Source organism: Poecilia reticulata, linkage group LG6 (genome assembly GCF_000633615.1).
Source record: "Poecilia reticulata strain Guanapo linkage group LG6, Guppy_female_1.0+MT, whole genome shotgun sequence".
In the NCBI taxonomy this organism is placed as follows: Eukaryota; Metazoa; Chordata; class Actinopteri; order Cyprinodontiformes; family Poeciliidae; genus Poecilia; species Poecilia reticulata.
Window position 1 is genome coordinate 28,087,852 of NC_024336.1, and position 17,625 is coordinate 28,105,476.

General features: G+C 37.9%; 1 protein-coding gene across 6 annotated transcripts in view; it reads left to right on the top strand.

Annotated features, from left to right (window-relative positions):
- Window positions 1-17,625, top strand: part of reln (reelin) — a 153,267-nt gene that overhangs the window by 104,845 nt on the left and 30,797 nt on the right. For all 6 annotated transcript variants that reach the window (XM_008411936.2, XM_017305227.1, XM_008411933.2 and 3 more), the window contains exons 23-40: window positions 1,463-1,600; window positions 1,688-1,874; window positions 3,082-3,287; window positions 3,383-3,554; window positions 4,512-4,718; window positions 5,868-6,103; window positions 7,535-7,692; window positions 7,779-7,986; window positions 8,080-8,156; window positions 9,609-9,767; window positions 10,837-11,031; window positions 12,214-12,487; window positions 13,229-13,369; window positions 13,472-13,649; window positions 14,131-14,215; window positions 14,300-14,482; window positions 15,530-15,698; window positions 16,567-16,672. In XM_008411936.2, the coding sequence (XP_008410158.1) occupies window positions 1,463-1,600; window positions 1,688-1,874; window positions 3,082-3,287; window positions 3,383-3,554; window positions 4,512-4,718; window positions 5,868-6,103; window positions 7,535-7,692; window positions 7,779-7,986; window positions 8,080-8,156; window positions 9,609-9,767; window positions 10,837-11,031; window positions 12,214-12,487; window positions 13,229-13,369; window positions 13,472-13,649; window positions 14,131-14,215; window positions 14,300-14,482; window positions 15,530-15,698; window positions 16,567-16,672 (3,079 nt within the window). The remainder of the gene's footprint in view (window positions 1-1,462; window positions 1,601-1,687; window positions 1,875-3,081; window positions 3,288-3,382; window positions 3,555-4,511; window positions 4,719-5,867; window positions 6,104-7,534; window positions 7,693-7,778; window positions 7,987-8,079; window positions 8,157-9,608; window positions 9,768-10,836; window positions 11,032-12,213; window positions 12,488-13,228; window positions 13,370-13,471; window positions 13,650-14,130; window positions 14,216-14,299; window positions 14,483-15,529; window positions 15,699-16,566; window positions 16,673-17,625) is intronic.

Sequence of the window (17,625 nt, forward strand, 5' to 3'; positions counted from 1 at the left end):
CAAACAGATCCCAGGAACAACATCAGACATCTCAGTCCAGAAATGTGCAGTTCTAGGCACAGCCAAGATACTGCGCAGAACCCTCAAGCTCCCAGGCCTCTGGTAGAGGACCCRAGCTCAGAKGAKGAAACAGACCMCCCGCGGAGGGTGAGAAGGGAATTTTTTTATTTTTTTAATATATATATAACTTTTTCTTTTTTTTTTGTCATAGTGCCCCCAAGAATTTAAAACTACTTTCACCCCTGGCCTTCAGACCCGACAGCGTTCCTCAATATGGCAACGCCCATAAACATAGTGTGCAAAAGCTCTTACAAGCATCATTTTACTGATTACTTTCCATAAGCAAACATCGGTTTTAATTTGTTCTGTTTAGAGTTGCAGGCGCTACATGTTACATTGACTTTAGATGCACTTTTACCTGTGTGTTTATTAAAAAACACATTTCCACCACAAATTACTGCTGCTGATGTGAGGAGCGGCCACATTGAGACGCAACATGGCCATGTTTCAATATTTGAACTGGAAGAAATCTGACTTTGGATGACTTCAGTCTGAAGTTGATTCTTATGACTCAGAAGTTGGAATTTCCCAGTTTCGAATTCAACTGGAACGCAGCATCACACTCGCGCTTGAAAATGGCTGCCAAAAGATGCCCAGTTGTACAATTGTGCATCTTTGAAAAGCAGAAGTAGAGCCTCTTGCACAACCAACAGCAACGTAGCAAGTTGTTTCTAGATGGTAAAGTCAACAAAACACTTCTCTTTTCCAGCAGCCATTGTACAGAGCATACAGCGGTAAAACCAGCTGACCAAAAGTGCTGGAGCTCAGTTTGGGTTGCTAGGAAACGCACTGGGTTCTGCTTGGGTTGCTAGGTAACAAGCTTGGCCTCGCTGGAGTCGCTAGGTGAAGAGCAGTCCCTACTGACTTGTAAAGTTACATTCCCAATAGTGTTTTTAAATGGTTCACTAAACTGCAACTTATTGCCATAAAAAACAGCTGGCTGGGTTTTTTTTAGAATCAGTGGACGTACAGAAACATGTAAAATGTCAATTTTGCATCATGGATCACATTTTAAAATTTGAGAAAATTTTTTATATAAAGTTCAGGAAAAATGAAGAGCCCTCTGCCCTGAACCCCATTAAAAACCTCCTGGTTATAATACTGATTTCTGAACTCTTCCTGAGTTAAAACATTAATATTGTTGCTTCTAAATGAACATGCGCTTGTTTATTATTTGAGCTCTGAAAGGACTGCATCTTTTTCCTTATTTTGACCATTTCTCATTTTCTGCAAATAAATACTAAACACTAAATTTCGGCGACATGTTGTCAGTAGTTCATAGAATAAAAGAACAATGTTCATTTTACTCCAACATATGGCTATAAAATGTAAAATCAGAGAAACTGATCATTTTAAGTGGTCTCTATATTTTTTCCAGAGCTGTAAACTCTAATTATTTCAGGTCCAGTGCAACCCGGTTTAGATGGATCCAGAATTACTACGGCGAGCAGGACGAGTGGGCCCTGGACGACATCTACATCGGCCAGCAGTGTCCCAACATGTGCCACGGACATGGCTGGTGTGACCATGGACATTGCAGGCCAGTCCCTCCTCCTGACCCGCGGATGCATGTGGGACAGATTATAAACGGACGGCTGGATTAAAGTCGCCCTCTAATCTCACACAGGTGTGACGACGGGTTCTCGGGTCCGGACTGCCAGCCGTCGTCTCCGCTCTCGTCAAGCGTCCTCTCAGATTTTGAGTCCCAAGACGCGCTGCTGGCCACGTGGCAGGAGGTGATTGGCGGAGAGGTGGTGGCGCCCGACATGGGCTGTGGGGTGGTGTCGTCTGGATCGTCGCTGTACTTCAGCAAGGTAGCGAAAATGTAGACCTAATTCAGTTCTGTCAAGATAAAGTGTTAAATGTGATTATTTTTATGTAAAATCCAGTGAGCTTAAATGCACGAAGAAATCTGGCACACAAGAGTTTTCTGTGTTTTCGCACGTAGCAGATTAAACATGTGGTAAATTTGTTTTATTAAATTAAACCAATTTAGACGACTGTCCCTGATTACTGTCCAGCGCTCATTGCCAAGAACCGTTGACCTCTGAACTCTTCCCTGAATGTTTCAAAAAATAACTCTCCAGAGAATTCATGAGTCTGATTGGGATTACACAGCTATTGACACATTGCTAAGCACGTTTTAAATCAGATTTTCCAGCTGCAGCTACATTTTTTCCACATTTTTTTCATGTTTTCAGCTCAGTACTTATCAGAATTTCACACTCGTCGTGGATTAAGTGAATGTTATTATTTTATGGCTTTCAATTATGTATTTTAACCTTTTTTTTCCAGATTGGTACAATAATAAGACCATCAACTTTAACAGATTTTGAAAAGCACGGGTTAAGATTTATTGTGGAATTTTCTTTAACATTTTTAAATATTTAAGTCAAGTTTATTTAATTAACAAAAGACAACATTGCATTACAATGGCAGAATAAAGACAAACAACGTAATCTAGACTAGAATTAATCTATGTTCACTTATTATTAATTGATTGAAACTCTAAGGTGGGCTTTATGCCTTGATTTAAAGGAACTCAGTGTTTCGACTGTTTTACAGTTTTCTGGAAGTTTATTTTGGTATTTAAAATGCCGTCCATGTTAAATGTTTGAGTTTATTGATATTTAAGAATATGTTCTTGCATTCTTATGCCATTATCATTATATTAGTTAAAAATAGCCTCAAAACAATAGTATTATCGTTTATTGCAATAACGTCTTGCAGTTTATTTCACTTATAACATGGGAAAAATGTCTTGTTATAAGTTAAATAATCTGCCAATGTACTAGTATTTTACATCAATAAATATTAAGGAATTATTGAGCTTGTTTAAAAAAAGCTCACATTTCTTGCTGAAAAGTTACCTGTAAGTTAGTTTTGTCTTATTTCAAGTAACTTGAGATATTTGCACTAAAAACTAGACCAAAAAATACTTGGTAAGATTTTGTGTATTTGCAGTGATGAGTTGATGAAATCTGACCAAATGTTGTGACTCTGTGTGCACGCTGCGGTCAGGCTGGGCTGCGGGAGCTGGTGAGCTGGGATCTGGACACGGAGTGGGCAGAGTTTGTGCAGTTCTACCTGCGTGTGGGTGGAGACTGGGCGGAGTGTAACCAGGCAGACAGCAGGGAGGAGGGAGTGCTGCTGCAGTACAGTAACGACGGAGGAATCAGCTGGGGCCTCATCGCTGAGATGTACTTCACAGACTTCACCAAACCTCGGTGAGGCAGGCAGAAACCAGCAGAGTAAAACGTCTCAGCTGCTCAGAGGTGCATGTGGTTCCAGAACAATGAAGCCGCTCTTTTTCCTTTCACAGCTTTGTTCATTACGAGCTTCCTCTGGCTTCGAAAACTCCCTCCACTCGCTTTCGGTGGTGGCAGCCGCTTCATTCAGGGGAAGGGTACGACCAGTGGGCCATTGATGACGTCATCATTTTGTCAGAGAGGGAGAAGCACATCATCCCGATGGCCAACCCGACTCTGCCACAGGTCAGACTCCAGCATGACATCAGCTAATATTATGAGCTCTAACCCTACCAATACCCCATCTTTTCTCATTACTTAATGCAATTTGTTTGTTTTAAAATTCAGGACTGGAAAAATATCTATTTTCTTTATTCATATGGTTATGCTTGTTGCAATAAATAATTAATCAAATAATCACACAATAAATTAAAATGAGCTCAATAATTTCTATTCTGATGATTAATATATTTTTTAAGTTTTTAAAATTTTGTTTTCAGAGTTCATAATCTGAAAACAAAATTTTCAGATTATGAAAATTTTTTACAGGGTCTGATGTTTGTAATTTTTATTTCTGTTTTATTTTTCATTTTTGATAGTTTTTTATTTTGAATATTTTAATATGTTCCGGTGTGAAATGTTCTTTACAAAATTAAAGTTTATTGGTCTTTGCAGAGGTTTATTTGCATTATTATGCAATTATCAATATATAACTTGAAAACAACAATATTATCGCTTATCGTAATAATTACTGGGACAATTTATTACCCAGCAAAATGTATGCAGTTATTATGGTAGATCTACATATTGTTCTTTTTTATACACATTTTTCTCTATGAAGCAACATTTGCACCCATATATATACAAATATTCTTAATTAAGTAATCTGGTATTTACAAAAAAGGATTAGGGTCCCTGAAAAAAAAAAAAATCCTGTTTACAGATTCTGAAAATGTTGATTCTAAGCTTTCCAATAATGTCATACATGCATGTGATGAAGTCAGTTGAATAATATTTTGACTGACTGTCTGAAAAGCATTATTTGGATTCATGAAGATGCGTTTGACATGTTTATCCTGCCAATAAACAGCTTTTTCCACTACAGCAAAAACTTCTTAAATCTGCCTTTTTTATTTTGCAATAAATCATTTCTGGATAAATATTACCAGAAAACACAACATCTGTTTTTTCTTTTCTGCACAGAACTTCTACGAGAAGCCGGCGTTCGACTACCCTCTGAACCAAATGAGCGTTTGGCTGATGCTCGGCAACGAGGGCATGGAGAGGGACAACAACAGCAGCTTCTGCGCTCCGACTCCCTCGGCGATGGTGTTTGGACGCTCCGATGGAGACAGGGTGGCCGTCACTAGGGACCTGGCCCTCCGCCCTGGGTACACCCTTCAGTTTAAGGTTAGGGAGAAGTTCTCAAATCAAATAACAAAATACTGAAACTAGGGATCCATTGTTTACATCTTCAGTACCAATATCTGGAGTTTAGAATCGGCCGATGCCGATCTGATACAGAAAAACAGCTGAAAATGTTTCTTTCAAAATAAACATATAAATAGATTTACTGAATTACAAATGTATCTGATAACTCTGAACCAGAAACGCACATTTAAACACCAGCAGCTTCACAAGCTACATGTAAAAACAACTTTAGTAAGTCTAGTTAGTCAAATTAGAAGTAAAACAGTCAATGTAAAATAAATAACAAACTGTCTAAAACAATGGGTTGGGTATCTTGAAAAAATGAACTGCAACAAACCTTTCAAGTTTTTCAGAAAGTGCAATTAGGAAATCTAAATGTAATGTAAAATAAATAATACAGCATTAAATTGCTCAAAGCTCAAAGCATAGAATTAGGTTAAATAGATTCCCCATTTAGATTTTCTTTCAATGTCAGGATCAATCCAGATATTAATATCGGATCAATGCATCTCTTGCTGAAACCATTAATTGGATCAATTGCAGTTAACTGATTATTAAAATAATAATTGTCAACTAAATTAGTAATCGATTACCTGTTAACAGGCTAAAAAAGGCTATTTACTGAAAGAACAACAAACTCAGAGCAGTAATTAAACCAAAGCTGTATGAAAACATGTTTTCCATTTAAGATATTAAAAAAAAAACCTTCTGTCTGTAAACATGTTTTAACTTGAGCTCTTCAGGTGATGCTTCACCTGGTTCAAATTCTGTGAAAAATCTCACTTTTTGCAATCCAATTATTATTTGGTTAATTAAAAAAATAATCAACAGATCAGCCCAAAACCATATTGATGTTAAGTCGAGCAGAAAGTCTGAGCCTATTTATTTAGCTGCAGACGTTTAAGTGTTCAATAAATGAGTGCTGCTACGGTTTTTTAGGCAATTAACGTTTTAATTTTGTATTTAAAAAAAAAAAACAATTTCATTTGCATTTTAAATATATTTCTATATTGTACTGAACTGGCTTAAGTAGTTAAATGAAAAATCTAAACTATTTGCTTATTTATTGTATCTAATTATTAGTTTTTCTAATTAGTTTTTTTTTTTTACCTTTATTTATGGTTGTAGCTGAACATCGGCTGTGAATCAGAGTTCAGCGCCTCAGCCCCGGTCCTGCTGCAGTACTCCCACGACGCCGGCAGAACCTGGGCGCTGGTCCGAGAAGGCTGCTACCCCGGAACGCCAGGAACAGGCATCTGTGAAGGCAGCGGCCGTGAGCTCAGAGAACCGACCGTCTATAACACTGGAGACTACGAACAGTGGACCAGGATCACAGTGGTCATACCCCGAAACGTGGCAGCCAGGTATCTTCCTACAGTGTGTTTCAATGTATTTACACTGCAAAAACACTAAATCTTTCCAATTATTTTGGTCCAGTTTCTAGTGCAAATATCTTAGTGTACTTGAAATAAGACAAAACTAACAAGTAACTTTTTTGCAAGACATAATAAAGGCATGTTTTTAGTAAAGAAATCCTTAATATTGCTGAAAAATACCAGTTCTATTGGCAGATTGTTTCACTTATAACAAGATAGTTTTCCCATGTTACAAGTTTATGGAACTAGTACTTTTTCATCAGTCTTCAGAACAATCTTAAGGAATTATTTACTTAAAAATAGCCTCTGTGTCTTGCTAAAAAATGTACATGTAAGTTAGTTTGTCTTATTTCAAGTGTATTAAGATATTTGCACTAGAAACTAGACCAAAAACTTGGTAAGATTTTGTGTTTTTGCGTTTAGTCCGGTAGATCCGCTTGGTTTCACTCTGCACTGTCAAGCCACTCTAATTGGAAAAACCTGTTCCCCTCTTCGCCTGTGGTGGCGCTGCACCAAGAACCACTGATGGAAGCGACACAAAAATCTCTGAAGAAGACACTGAGCACGACTTCCTTCTTTGTTTGGCTCAGAATTGTGGTGCATGTCTCATCTATATAAAAGTCGGATAAAATACAACATGATCATTCAGACAGCAGACACTTTGAAAACAATCGGATCTGTATCCAAATTAGCATCTGATTTGTGCTATTAGCTATCAGCATAAATCAGAATTTTGGGGGGAAGTGAAAAAATCAGAATTGGGTCGTTCAGACTGCCATGAAAAAGGCAGGTTTTGTAGCCAAAGGCTGTTTTCACACCTCATAGTCTGGTAGACTCTGTTCAATTGGGGGCCAAAATTGCAACATTTGTTACATTTTTGTTGTGGTTCGTTTTCATGCTGCACTGTGTCAAACAAACCAAGAACTGCTGAAAGAAACAACACAAAAACCTCAGAAGAAGACATGAGCGCAACTTCCTTCTTCATGAAATGTAAACAAAAATGGAGTGATAACAGATTTTAGCGGTTGTAAGATTTCTCTTTTGTCATTGGTAAAAGACCACAAAAAAATTCTTCCGCTAGCACTAGACTCTTATGTTTGTTTTGGTTTTATTTACCCAGAATGCCCTGCGCTGTAGTTTGCTTCCTGCTTTTGGAGCGGTTTCTGACTCGCTTGCATTCAGATGCTTCCGAACCGCGCCATAATTCACGTCAACTGAGCCGAGACCGAGGGTTTTAAGCGCACCAGAGTTTGCTTTTTTTAGTCCAATTGCACATTCACACTTCCCCAAACAAACCAGAATTTCTACCAAACAAACTTGAGTTTGATCAAAGCATATTAAACTGGGCTGGTGTGAATTCACCCTTAAATCCTAAGGCTTATTTGCACTCAAATACCTGAACTTTATTCGTTTTCTCAGTAAAACCAGGTTCCGTTGGTTCCAGGAGAGTAGCGTGTACCGAGATGCGCCGCCGTTCGCTTTGGACGGAGTCTACATTTCCGAGCCCTGCCCCAACCACTGCGGTGGACATGGAGACTGCATTTCTGGTGTCTGCTTCTGCGATATGGGCTTCACAGGTACTGTGGTGACAGAAAGCTCAGGTAACCAAGTATCTCATGATGCTGCTGTATTTTAACCTGTAATCGTCCTTATTTTTTTATAGTGGAGCAAGATAGTTGTGTCCCATCCGTAGCGAGTCCCCCAGAGCTGACAGAGGGCTTTGAGGGGAAGCTGAGTCCTCTCTGGCAGAGTATCAGCGGGGGGCAAATCGGAGGCGGCTGTGGCATCATCAGTGAGGGCAAGGCTCTTTACTTCAGCAGTGCTGGACGTCGGGAGGCTCGAACAGCTCCTCTGGACACAACCAACACACGGTGAGAGGAGCAGCCCTCTCATTCTCTCAGTTTTGAAGCATTATGTTGATGCTGTTTAATATAAAATTCACTTTTATTGTTTTTTGTTTATAGGTTGGCTCAGTTTTACATCCGAATTGGCAGCAAAAGTTTAGGACCCACCTGCACCAGGCCTCGCTCGCGCAATGAAGGTTGTTTTCAAATACAACACATGTTGTGATGAGGCCCTCTGCTGGTTCAATGTGGGAACTACCCTATAAATCAATAAAGAAAGGATAACTTGATCCCTCCAGCTCTGCAAAAACACAAAATCTTACCAAATATTTTTTCAGTTAGTACAAATATCTTAGTACACTTGAAATAAGAAAAAAGTAACTTTTTAGCAAGACACAAGAGCTTGTTTTAGATCAGTAATTTCTTAATACTGATCAAAAGAAATTGTTCCACTGGCAGATTATTTAACTTATAATATGGGAATAATATCTTGGTATAAGTGAAATAATTAAATATTGCTGAAAAGTTGCCTGTAAATTAGTTTTCTCTCGTTTCAGGCATATTAAGATATTTTCACTAGACTAAACATACACGGTAAGATTTTGTGTTTTTACAGTGAGGTACATTTGTTCTGCCACAGACTTTATCTCCATCGTCTATTTCTCTTAATTTAAGAAGCAAATTGCTGAAATTAAGGCGTTTTAAAAGTTCACACTGAGTTATCGCTCTACATTTAGTATAAAATTAGCCAGCTAAAGCTAAATACAAATTGAATATGTATCGTCTTAAAATTCCTCCAGTTTCTAAAACATAGCAGGCTGTGTCAAACCTTGTTGTGTGAATATTCAAACCATTTCAGGTCAGAGTTACAAACTATTATAAAATTATTAGAGTGGATTAAATTAACACTGAATTTCACACTGTAAAATTATTATTATTTTAAATTAACTATTTATTTAGAACAGACAAAAAGTAAAATAAAATTCAAACAAATTATCATGCCTATTGACATGCAATTTTGCATTATTTGTTTGAAAAGGAGCAGGTAGAAGAAGCAGGATCTTCTGATTTCCTGCCCCCGTCATTCTCATAACCTATAAACATTTAAATCTCCAAACATCAGATTAACTCTTAAATTATTCCCACATTGAATGACGCTTAAACATCACATTCTCCTCCTTAAATGTACAATTATTTATACATTTTTAATATCTTCAGTAGCATTTTTTTTTTTATCTCTGAGACCCTCATCCTGTTTAAACAGTTTTTTAAGCTGGTTTATAAGATTATTGGCGACAGAAGAACTTATCAGAAGTTTCTGATCAGGGTCATGTAGGTAAATGCCCAGCTGCATTAGAAATGGGGGTAAAAATATACGTAATATTTAATTTGTTTTCTATTGCTTTTATACATGTGAAATCAGTGGGAAGTTGACATCTCCATATTCTGAGTAACTGTCTCCTCCATCCTGCTGAGAATCTGGATCTGTACTAAAACATCAAGCTAAGAGTGTAATGAATGAACTCACTGTGACTGGACTTTATATCCAGAACTAGCATGTCGTTTAGAACAGTGCAAGCTTCCCATTTGGTTTCTGTTAATAATATTCCCCCCTCTTCTCTATTAAAAGGCTGTTTTTGTACTTTCAGGTGTCATTGTCCAGTTCTCTACCAATAATGGCATCCAGTGGCAGTTTCTGAGAGAGTTGGACTTCAGCTCCTTCTTGGAGCCTCAGGTGGTCACCATTGAGCTTCCACCTCCAGCAAAAACTCCCTACACAGTGTTTCGGTGGTGGCAGCCACAGCAAGGTGAGGAAACTGTCTGCAAAACTCACTATGCAATGAAAGTAACTTAAGGTTGACCTCTTATGCTTTCTAGAACAGGTTAGGATAGGCCTATACAAACATGTTCATTACATTTTTTGCACAAATTAATTCTTAGACGATGAGATTTTAGCTGTTTTAGAGCCTCTTGTGACCTTAAATCCAAATAAGCTGCTAGCCACGCCCACCCACCACAACATTTATGCTGGGAAGTGAGAACTTGCAACTGGATTTGATGTCTGACCTGATGTAACAGCATTCTAGTTAAGAAGTCTAAATTTCCACATGGTGACACCCGTAAACATTGTTTGCAATAACTCGTATCACTTTAAACGCAAACAACACTTAATGTTTAGAGTTGTAGGCGCTACATGCAACATTGATATAAAAGGTATTTTTACATGCTTGTCGTCTTGTAAAATACACGTTTCCACCACAATTTACCACTACTGATGAAAGGAGCGGTCATATTGAAACAGGAAGTCTGCTTTGCAAGTTGGTCCCAGTTTCCCATTGAGAAATCCGACTTCCAGTTGATTTTTCTGACTGGAAAGTCTGAAATTCCCAGTTTCGAGTACAACTGGACCGCAGCGTCACACTCTCACATCAATATGGCTGCAAACAGATGTGCAATTGCACAACCGTACATCTTTGAAAAGCATTAGTCGAGCCTCCTGCACAACCAACAAGAATGCAGCAAGTGGTTTCTGGTTGTTAACAACAACAACAACTTGTCTTTTCCAGCAGCCATTGTATCGAACATACAGTGGTAAAAACAGCTGACCAAACATGCTGGAACTCCTCTTTAGTTGCTAGGCAACGGGGCGGGGCTCCTCTGGGGTTGCTAGGTAACGAAGCATTGCACTCCAAATGTGACTTGACAATCAGGAAAATTATTAACTTATTACCAAAAAACATCTGGGTGTTTTTTAAAGTGTTTTTAGAAGAAGTAGAGACCCAGTAGAGACCCAAGCATAAAAACTTTTAATAGTATTAGGTCAGTGTCTTTACTGTAAGCCAACTCTTTAGATTGTTTTACTCATTTGCTCTGCAGGAAAGCACTCTGCCCAGTGGGCGCTGGATGACGTTCTGATCGGTATGAACGACAGCTCCAGAACCGGTTTCCACGATAAATTCGATGGCACCACCCCGCTAAGGCACAACTGGTACCGGATCCAGGGCGGGGAGGTGACCGTGGACTGCTTGTCTCTGGACACTGCTCTCACCTTTAACTCTGAGGCCATTGATAGTAAGTGAAACACATTCACTTCAGCTGTGAAGTGTGTTTGTTGTGCAAACTGGAAGCAACACACGGCCATTTATTACATTAAGGAATCATATCAATATACTCTCTTCAGTGTTTGCATATAGACTCAAGCACGTGTAATCCACCCAGACACTTAAAAATCATTAAAACGAGGAACATCACAGCACTTTGCTATTAACAAGCAGCTGAAACAGAGCCTGGGATTTACTGTGGTGTCATCCATCCTGCATTATTAATGAGAGCAGACCTCATCGAACATCCTGCCTGTTATTTATGCCTGCATCAAGCTGTGAGTGGATTAGGTTTGTGCAAATAGCGCATCACAAAGGGGCCATTCATTAGGTGTGCACAGCATGACCGATTTGGCAGCACATCTGTAAACACAGGAGCTCTGTGTTTACAGATGAAGCACGAAGAGTCAGAGGAACATTTGATGCTTCATGGCATTAAAAGAGAGATAAATTTAGCTTAAGTTTGAGTGTTCACTTCTTCTTTTCCTGGCAGGAGAATTTACCAAAAACATATAAATTAATAATTTAGTTTCAGATTGTTGTGCAAGTCTGATTAACTTTTGCTAGGGCTATAAAACATTATATAAACAAACTCCCTTAGGCTAGGCTTTATTGGAGAGACTTTTAGTGTTGTGACTTGTTCAGAATGTAATTGTTGATCACAATAGAAAGGAATCAGAAGCCATTGTTGTTTCTTCCCAAACAAGAATAAACAAAAATACAAAATCCTACCCAGTATTTTAGTCTGGTTTCTGGTGCACTTGAAATAAGACAAACTTAACTTGTAGGTAACTTTTTAGCAGATATAGGAGGTTGTTTTAACTTAATAATTTATTGATATTGATTAAAAAAAACTACTAGTTCCACTAGCAGATTATTTCACTCATTACAAGGCATTTTTCCCTTGTTAGAAGTGAAAGAATCTACCAGTTAAACTAGAACATCATCAATATTAAGGAATTACTTACTTCAAACAAGCTCTGATATGCAGGGGAAAAGTTAGTTCTGTCTTATTTCAAGTTTACTAACATATTTACTCTACGAAAGAGACCAAAAATACTTGGTAAGATTTGGAGTTTTTGCTGTGTAATGTTGATAATGCTTCATAAATTCTAAAATGATTCAATTTCTGCAACCTGAAACCACTTTGCAGAGAAGCCAAGATATGCAGAGAGCTGGGACTTTGAGGTGACGGGTTCGTCGTTCCTCCAGTTTGAGCTGAGCATGGGCTGCAGTAAGTCCACCTCTTTCTCCCACGGCGTCCGACTGGAGTACTCGACAGACTGCGGCCGCCACTGGACTCTCATCACGCCGGAGTGTGTGCCTCCAGCCATCGGCTGCGCCGGTTACACACAGAGCTCTGTCTATGCATCAACCCAACACAAGCACTGGAGGAGAATCACGGTTTACCTGCCCAGTGCTGCTAAGTAGGTGGACTCACACGTGTGGTTAAAATTAGGAATGCAAGCAATTAGTTGGCTTACGATTAATGTTTTTTTAGATTAAAATTACTTCCATTGTAAATTAGCGGAGGTGATAGCGCAGAAAAATTGAGACGTTGAAAGAAGACATGAACATATCTCAGTTCATATTGCATGAAAATATTTTCTTTTTTGTGTTCGGCAACCTAAGAGGCTCCTGCTTTAGTAATATGAGAAAAACTAATTTTTGTTTGTTCAGTCAGTATTTAATAGAGCTGACACTAATTTGTTAAAATATGGTGATATTCTTATTTTAAATTAAGCATTTTATAAAAAAAATATTTTATGGAAAGATGGTCGACCCTCTTCATACTAGAGAAAACGCTACAAGATAAAGATGGCGGCTTGTCAATCAATCGCTCGTCAATTGATAGGATCAATCAACTTTAAATCAATTGATTAATCCCTATTTAAAACTGAAATCTTTATTTTCTATTAGAACATATGCTTGTTTTTTTTTTTGTCTTTGTAAAATTATGTAAATATAACGTTAACTGTAGAAAACCCTGCTTTTAGATTACATTATGTTATCACTCAAGCAAGCATGAAATCCGAAAACAAATATACATTAAAATCCTCAAATATATACAAAATATTCTAAATCTCAACACAGAGCAATGCACGGTTTTGTACTATAATGTTTATGTAATGGTGACTTTCTAAATAAAATGTTCCCGACTCACCAAGTTCCCCCAGAACTCGGTTCCGTTGGATCCAGACCCACTTCACCCCAGGGGCAGAAGGATGGGCGCTGGATAACGTGCTACTTGCCCCTGGTTGCCCCTGGATGTGCTCTGGACATGGTCTGTGCGACAACGGCCGCTGTGTGTACGTAAATCCGTCTCCTTCTGTGTTTCTCACCGATTTCTGCCTTGATTCAGTTCAGTCTCTACATTTCTGACTTCTGTTCATCCTTTCATTCTCTCACAGATGTGATAAAGGTTATGGAGGCGCGCACTGCGTGCCTTTGGCTCCTCTGCCCTCGGTGCTGAGGGAAGACTTCAACGAGAATCTGCAGCAGGAGACTTGGCCCGAAGTGTACGGCGCAGAGAGGGGGACGCTCAGCGGAGAACCGCTTAAATCTGGAACTGCGCTCATTTTCAAAGGGGTGAGGAGGCTGGAGCGGGTTGCCAGATCTGACTGGAAGTTTCCAGTCCAAACACAATGAAAAACCAACTCCATAAAATCTCAACCTCCAATGAAATTCCTGTTTATAGCACCAGATATAATTCAAAATCAATTCAAACTGATTGATCCCAAAGGAAAATTAAATGTTGTCGAAACTCATATTAATTCAAATTCTTCAAAGAGTTGCACTTGATTAACCAAATTCAAAATAAATGAACTAATAAGTTCAATAGCATGACATTTTCTGAAGTTTTAGTTTTTCTGCTGTTTTGAAATAATTTTTCTCTGAACATTTTCTAAAAACCTGCCAAATTTTGTGAACAGAAGCCCAATTTTTAACTTTCCAGCAGGAAACTCACCCAATCTGGCAACACTGGTGCTGAGCTTGTGCAGAGAAAAAAACCAGAGCAGAACTTGGACATTTAAATCACATTCACATTTTTTCTTCTGTTTGTTTGCAGGATGGACTGCGAATGATTGTGTCGAGGGATCTGGACTGTTCAAACACTCTCTACATACAGTTTTCTTTCAAATTCATTACCAAAGGTACTCCTTCACTTCCTCTGACCTGCATTTGTGATTTTTTTACTTGAATTTTGCTGTAACTGTTCATCCTCTGGGCTTTTCTAGGAGTGCCAGAGCGCTCCCACTCGGTGCTGCTGCAGTATTCTGTGAACGGAGGAATCAGCTGGCTCCTGCTGGACGAGTTTTACTTCCCGTCTTCCACAGACACGCTGTTCCTCCACCTGCCTCTGCCAGCCAGCGCTCAGACCAACGCCACCCGGTTCAGACTGTGGCAGCCTTACAACAGCGGTGAGCCGGCAGCACCAATTCAGCTTCAGTTTTGTTATTTGTATGCCTTTGAGTCACAACAAATGACAGCTCCAGGTGTTTTACAAAAGGAAGTGTCAATACCAATATTACACAGATTTTTATCAGTAGGTACTCCTTCACGTCCTCTGAAATATGATGGATAATTAATACTCAAAATACAGAATATTCACTGAACTCTCATCCAGAACCGCACAGCATTCTGGGGGATGTAGGCAGAAGAAAGGCTCCATCTCCTAAACATCTCACAGTCAACTAAACAAGACTGGTGGAATCAACTCTCTCAATCTTTTTGGTTACCTAGCAACTCACTCATTCTTTGGTTATCTAGCAACAACTTGTTGAGTAGCTGGCGCAGCAGCAGTTTCAGGTTTTGCCACTGTGCCTCATAACTGCTTAAAAATAAAAAAGATGGTGCGGAATAAAAACTGTGAATAAAACAAGAAAGGTCACTCGACCAGTTTGGCAGTATTTCAGATATTTAAAACAAAAAACAAATCAATAATAATCTATATTGACTGATATGAAGGTCTTACATTGTGATTCCAATTTATATCTAGAAATATAAAGTGAATTAAATCCAATCCAGTCATATTCATTCCTAACAATTCAGCTTATAATTCAAATTGGTAAAATGTTTTCCTTCTAAGGAGACCCAAGTGACTGCACAGAGTCACTAACTTTACAAGCAAGCATATAGCAGCAGTCCATTTCTTTTCTTAGTTTACTTTGTTGAATTCATGAAATTTGGCACTGTAAAAATAAAAGCTGCTTTGATTTGACTGATAAAATAATATTTCAACACACAGCTATTATTTTGAAGTTCTATTCATGTAGCAATCTGGACACATAAATAGCTGTGGCGGGCCAGATTTGGCCCTCGGGCCTCAAGTTTGACCCAAAAAAAGTTATTCGGATGCATTTTTTTTCTTTTGTTTTTTATGGCGCAGAAAGGAGGGTCTTTCCCACGGAACATTAATAAGAACCACCACTGATTAGTATGTAATCGTTTTATTTTTTGTCCTCCAGGCAAGAAGGAAGAGGTGTGGGTGATTGATGATCTCATCATCGATGGCAGCTCTCTACACAAATCACCAATGGTAATCGACACTTTTGAGGAAGGACCTAATGAGGAGAACTGGCTTTTCTACCCTGGTGGAAACACAGGACTATACTGCCCCTACCAGAAGGCTGGCCTGTGAGTCTTACACTGCAAAAGCACAGTCTTACCAAATACTTTGGTCTAATTTCTACTACAAATATACTAGCACACTTGAAATAAGACAAAACTATCTTACGAGTAACTTTCAATGAGATATTGTAGCTTGTTTTAAGTCAATAATTCCTTAATATTGACAAAAGAGTTCTAGTTGCTTGCAGATTATTTCACTTATAACCAAAGTTGGTGAGTAGCTAATTACATTTACTTGAGTAACTTTTTTGAATAAATGAAATTTTAGCAGTAAATTTTAATACTCTCTCTTGAGTAAAATTTCTGGATTTTCTCCCCACTGAGTGAAAAACAAACACGTTTAAACCAAAAATTCACCAGGCACAGACCTGCAGGTTTTAAGTTTCATAAGTTTGTTATTGGAAGAGACTGATTTGGAAAAATTTTCTTTTGCCTGATTTTGTTATTTTTGTTCCTTAAATGAGTTATTGTCATTTTTGTCCTTAAAATGCCAACATTTCCACTTAACTGTTATATTTTTGTCTGTCTGATGATGTAATTTTTAAATACTAAATGATTGATAATTTGATCAGTTACTCAGTACTTGAGTAGACGTTTTACCAAATACTTTACTTTTATTTGAGTCATTTCTTGGATGGCTGCTTTTTACATTTTCTTGAGTAAAAATAAGTTGAAGTAGCGTTACTTTTACTTGAATGTAACTGTTGTGTACTTTGCCCAGCTCTGCTTATAACATGGGGAAAAAATGTGTTTTGATTATTTTAATGTGTTTCTGTCACACAGACTAATCGGTGATGAAACCTGTGAAAAAAAAAAATTATTTTTTATTTTTGACCTCTGATTAATCCTAGTGTTTGCGTGTGTGTTGATGCAGGGAAGAAGACGAGTCGGCCATGGTGTTTATCTCCAGTGAGCTCGGAGAGCACTCCATCACCACCAGGGACATCGACGTCAATGAGAACACCATCATCCAGTTTGAGGTCCAGTTTGAAAGAAATAGGAGAGAAAGAATCTCAAGAATACAAAATAATAAATTCCTATAGGAGCCTATTAATAAGCCAAAATTAGATGATATGGTCAAATATTTGCGTTTCAACATGTTTTTCTCACAAAAATGACAATAAACAGGTTTTTTTAATCTTCTGCCATTAGTTTAACAGCAACAGCAGAGCTCATAAACTCATAAAACTATAAAATTACTTCTAAACTTTACCACAAAAATTAAGAATTGATTATAAAGTGTCTTAGCAATATACAGGCTACAAATATATAATGTTTTGATCAGCATTTCCTGATCACAAGAGTGATGGAATGACAGGAGAGCCACCTAGTGGTGGATGTGCATTACTGACCAATCCCAGAAAAGCCTCACTACCTGATCAATGATGTATGGATTGTAATGTCCTTAAATAAAATAAAAAACATCATAAAAAATAAGATTTTAACCATTTTTGTATTGTATTTGCATTGTTTATAGACTTATCTAAAATATGGATTGATATTTATTTTAAATGTTATGAAATCACATCAATAACAAATAGACAGAATCTCCCATGACTGCACTGGTGAGGCGATAATGGTTCTTTAACGGGTTTTCCCAAATGTCTATGCCCATTACTACAGACATCGCTGCAAAATAAGTTATAACTTATAGAATACTTTTTATTCACTATTCAAAAACTATGACATTAATTTAGCATAAGTGCTGCCTCAACCCGTCTGACTTTAACTGCTCATAAGTTTGGTTAATCGTATTAGATAAAATATTATGACTTAATTACCAGATGAAACAATTTTTCATCACAATTTCCTCTTGATTATAAGAAAATATGTAATATTTTATATTATTCTCATCCAATTGAATTTTATTTACCTAGTTTTTATGGTTTTCTACAGCAATGCAAGGTTCCTTTCGTCTTTTTGTTAGAAAATC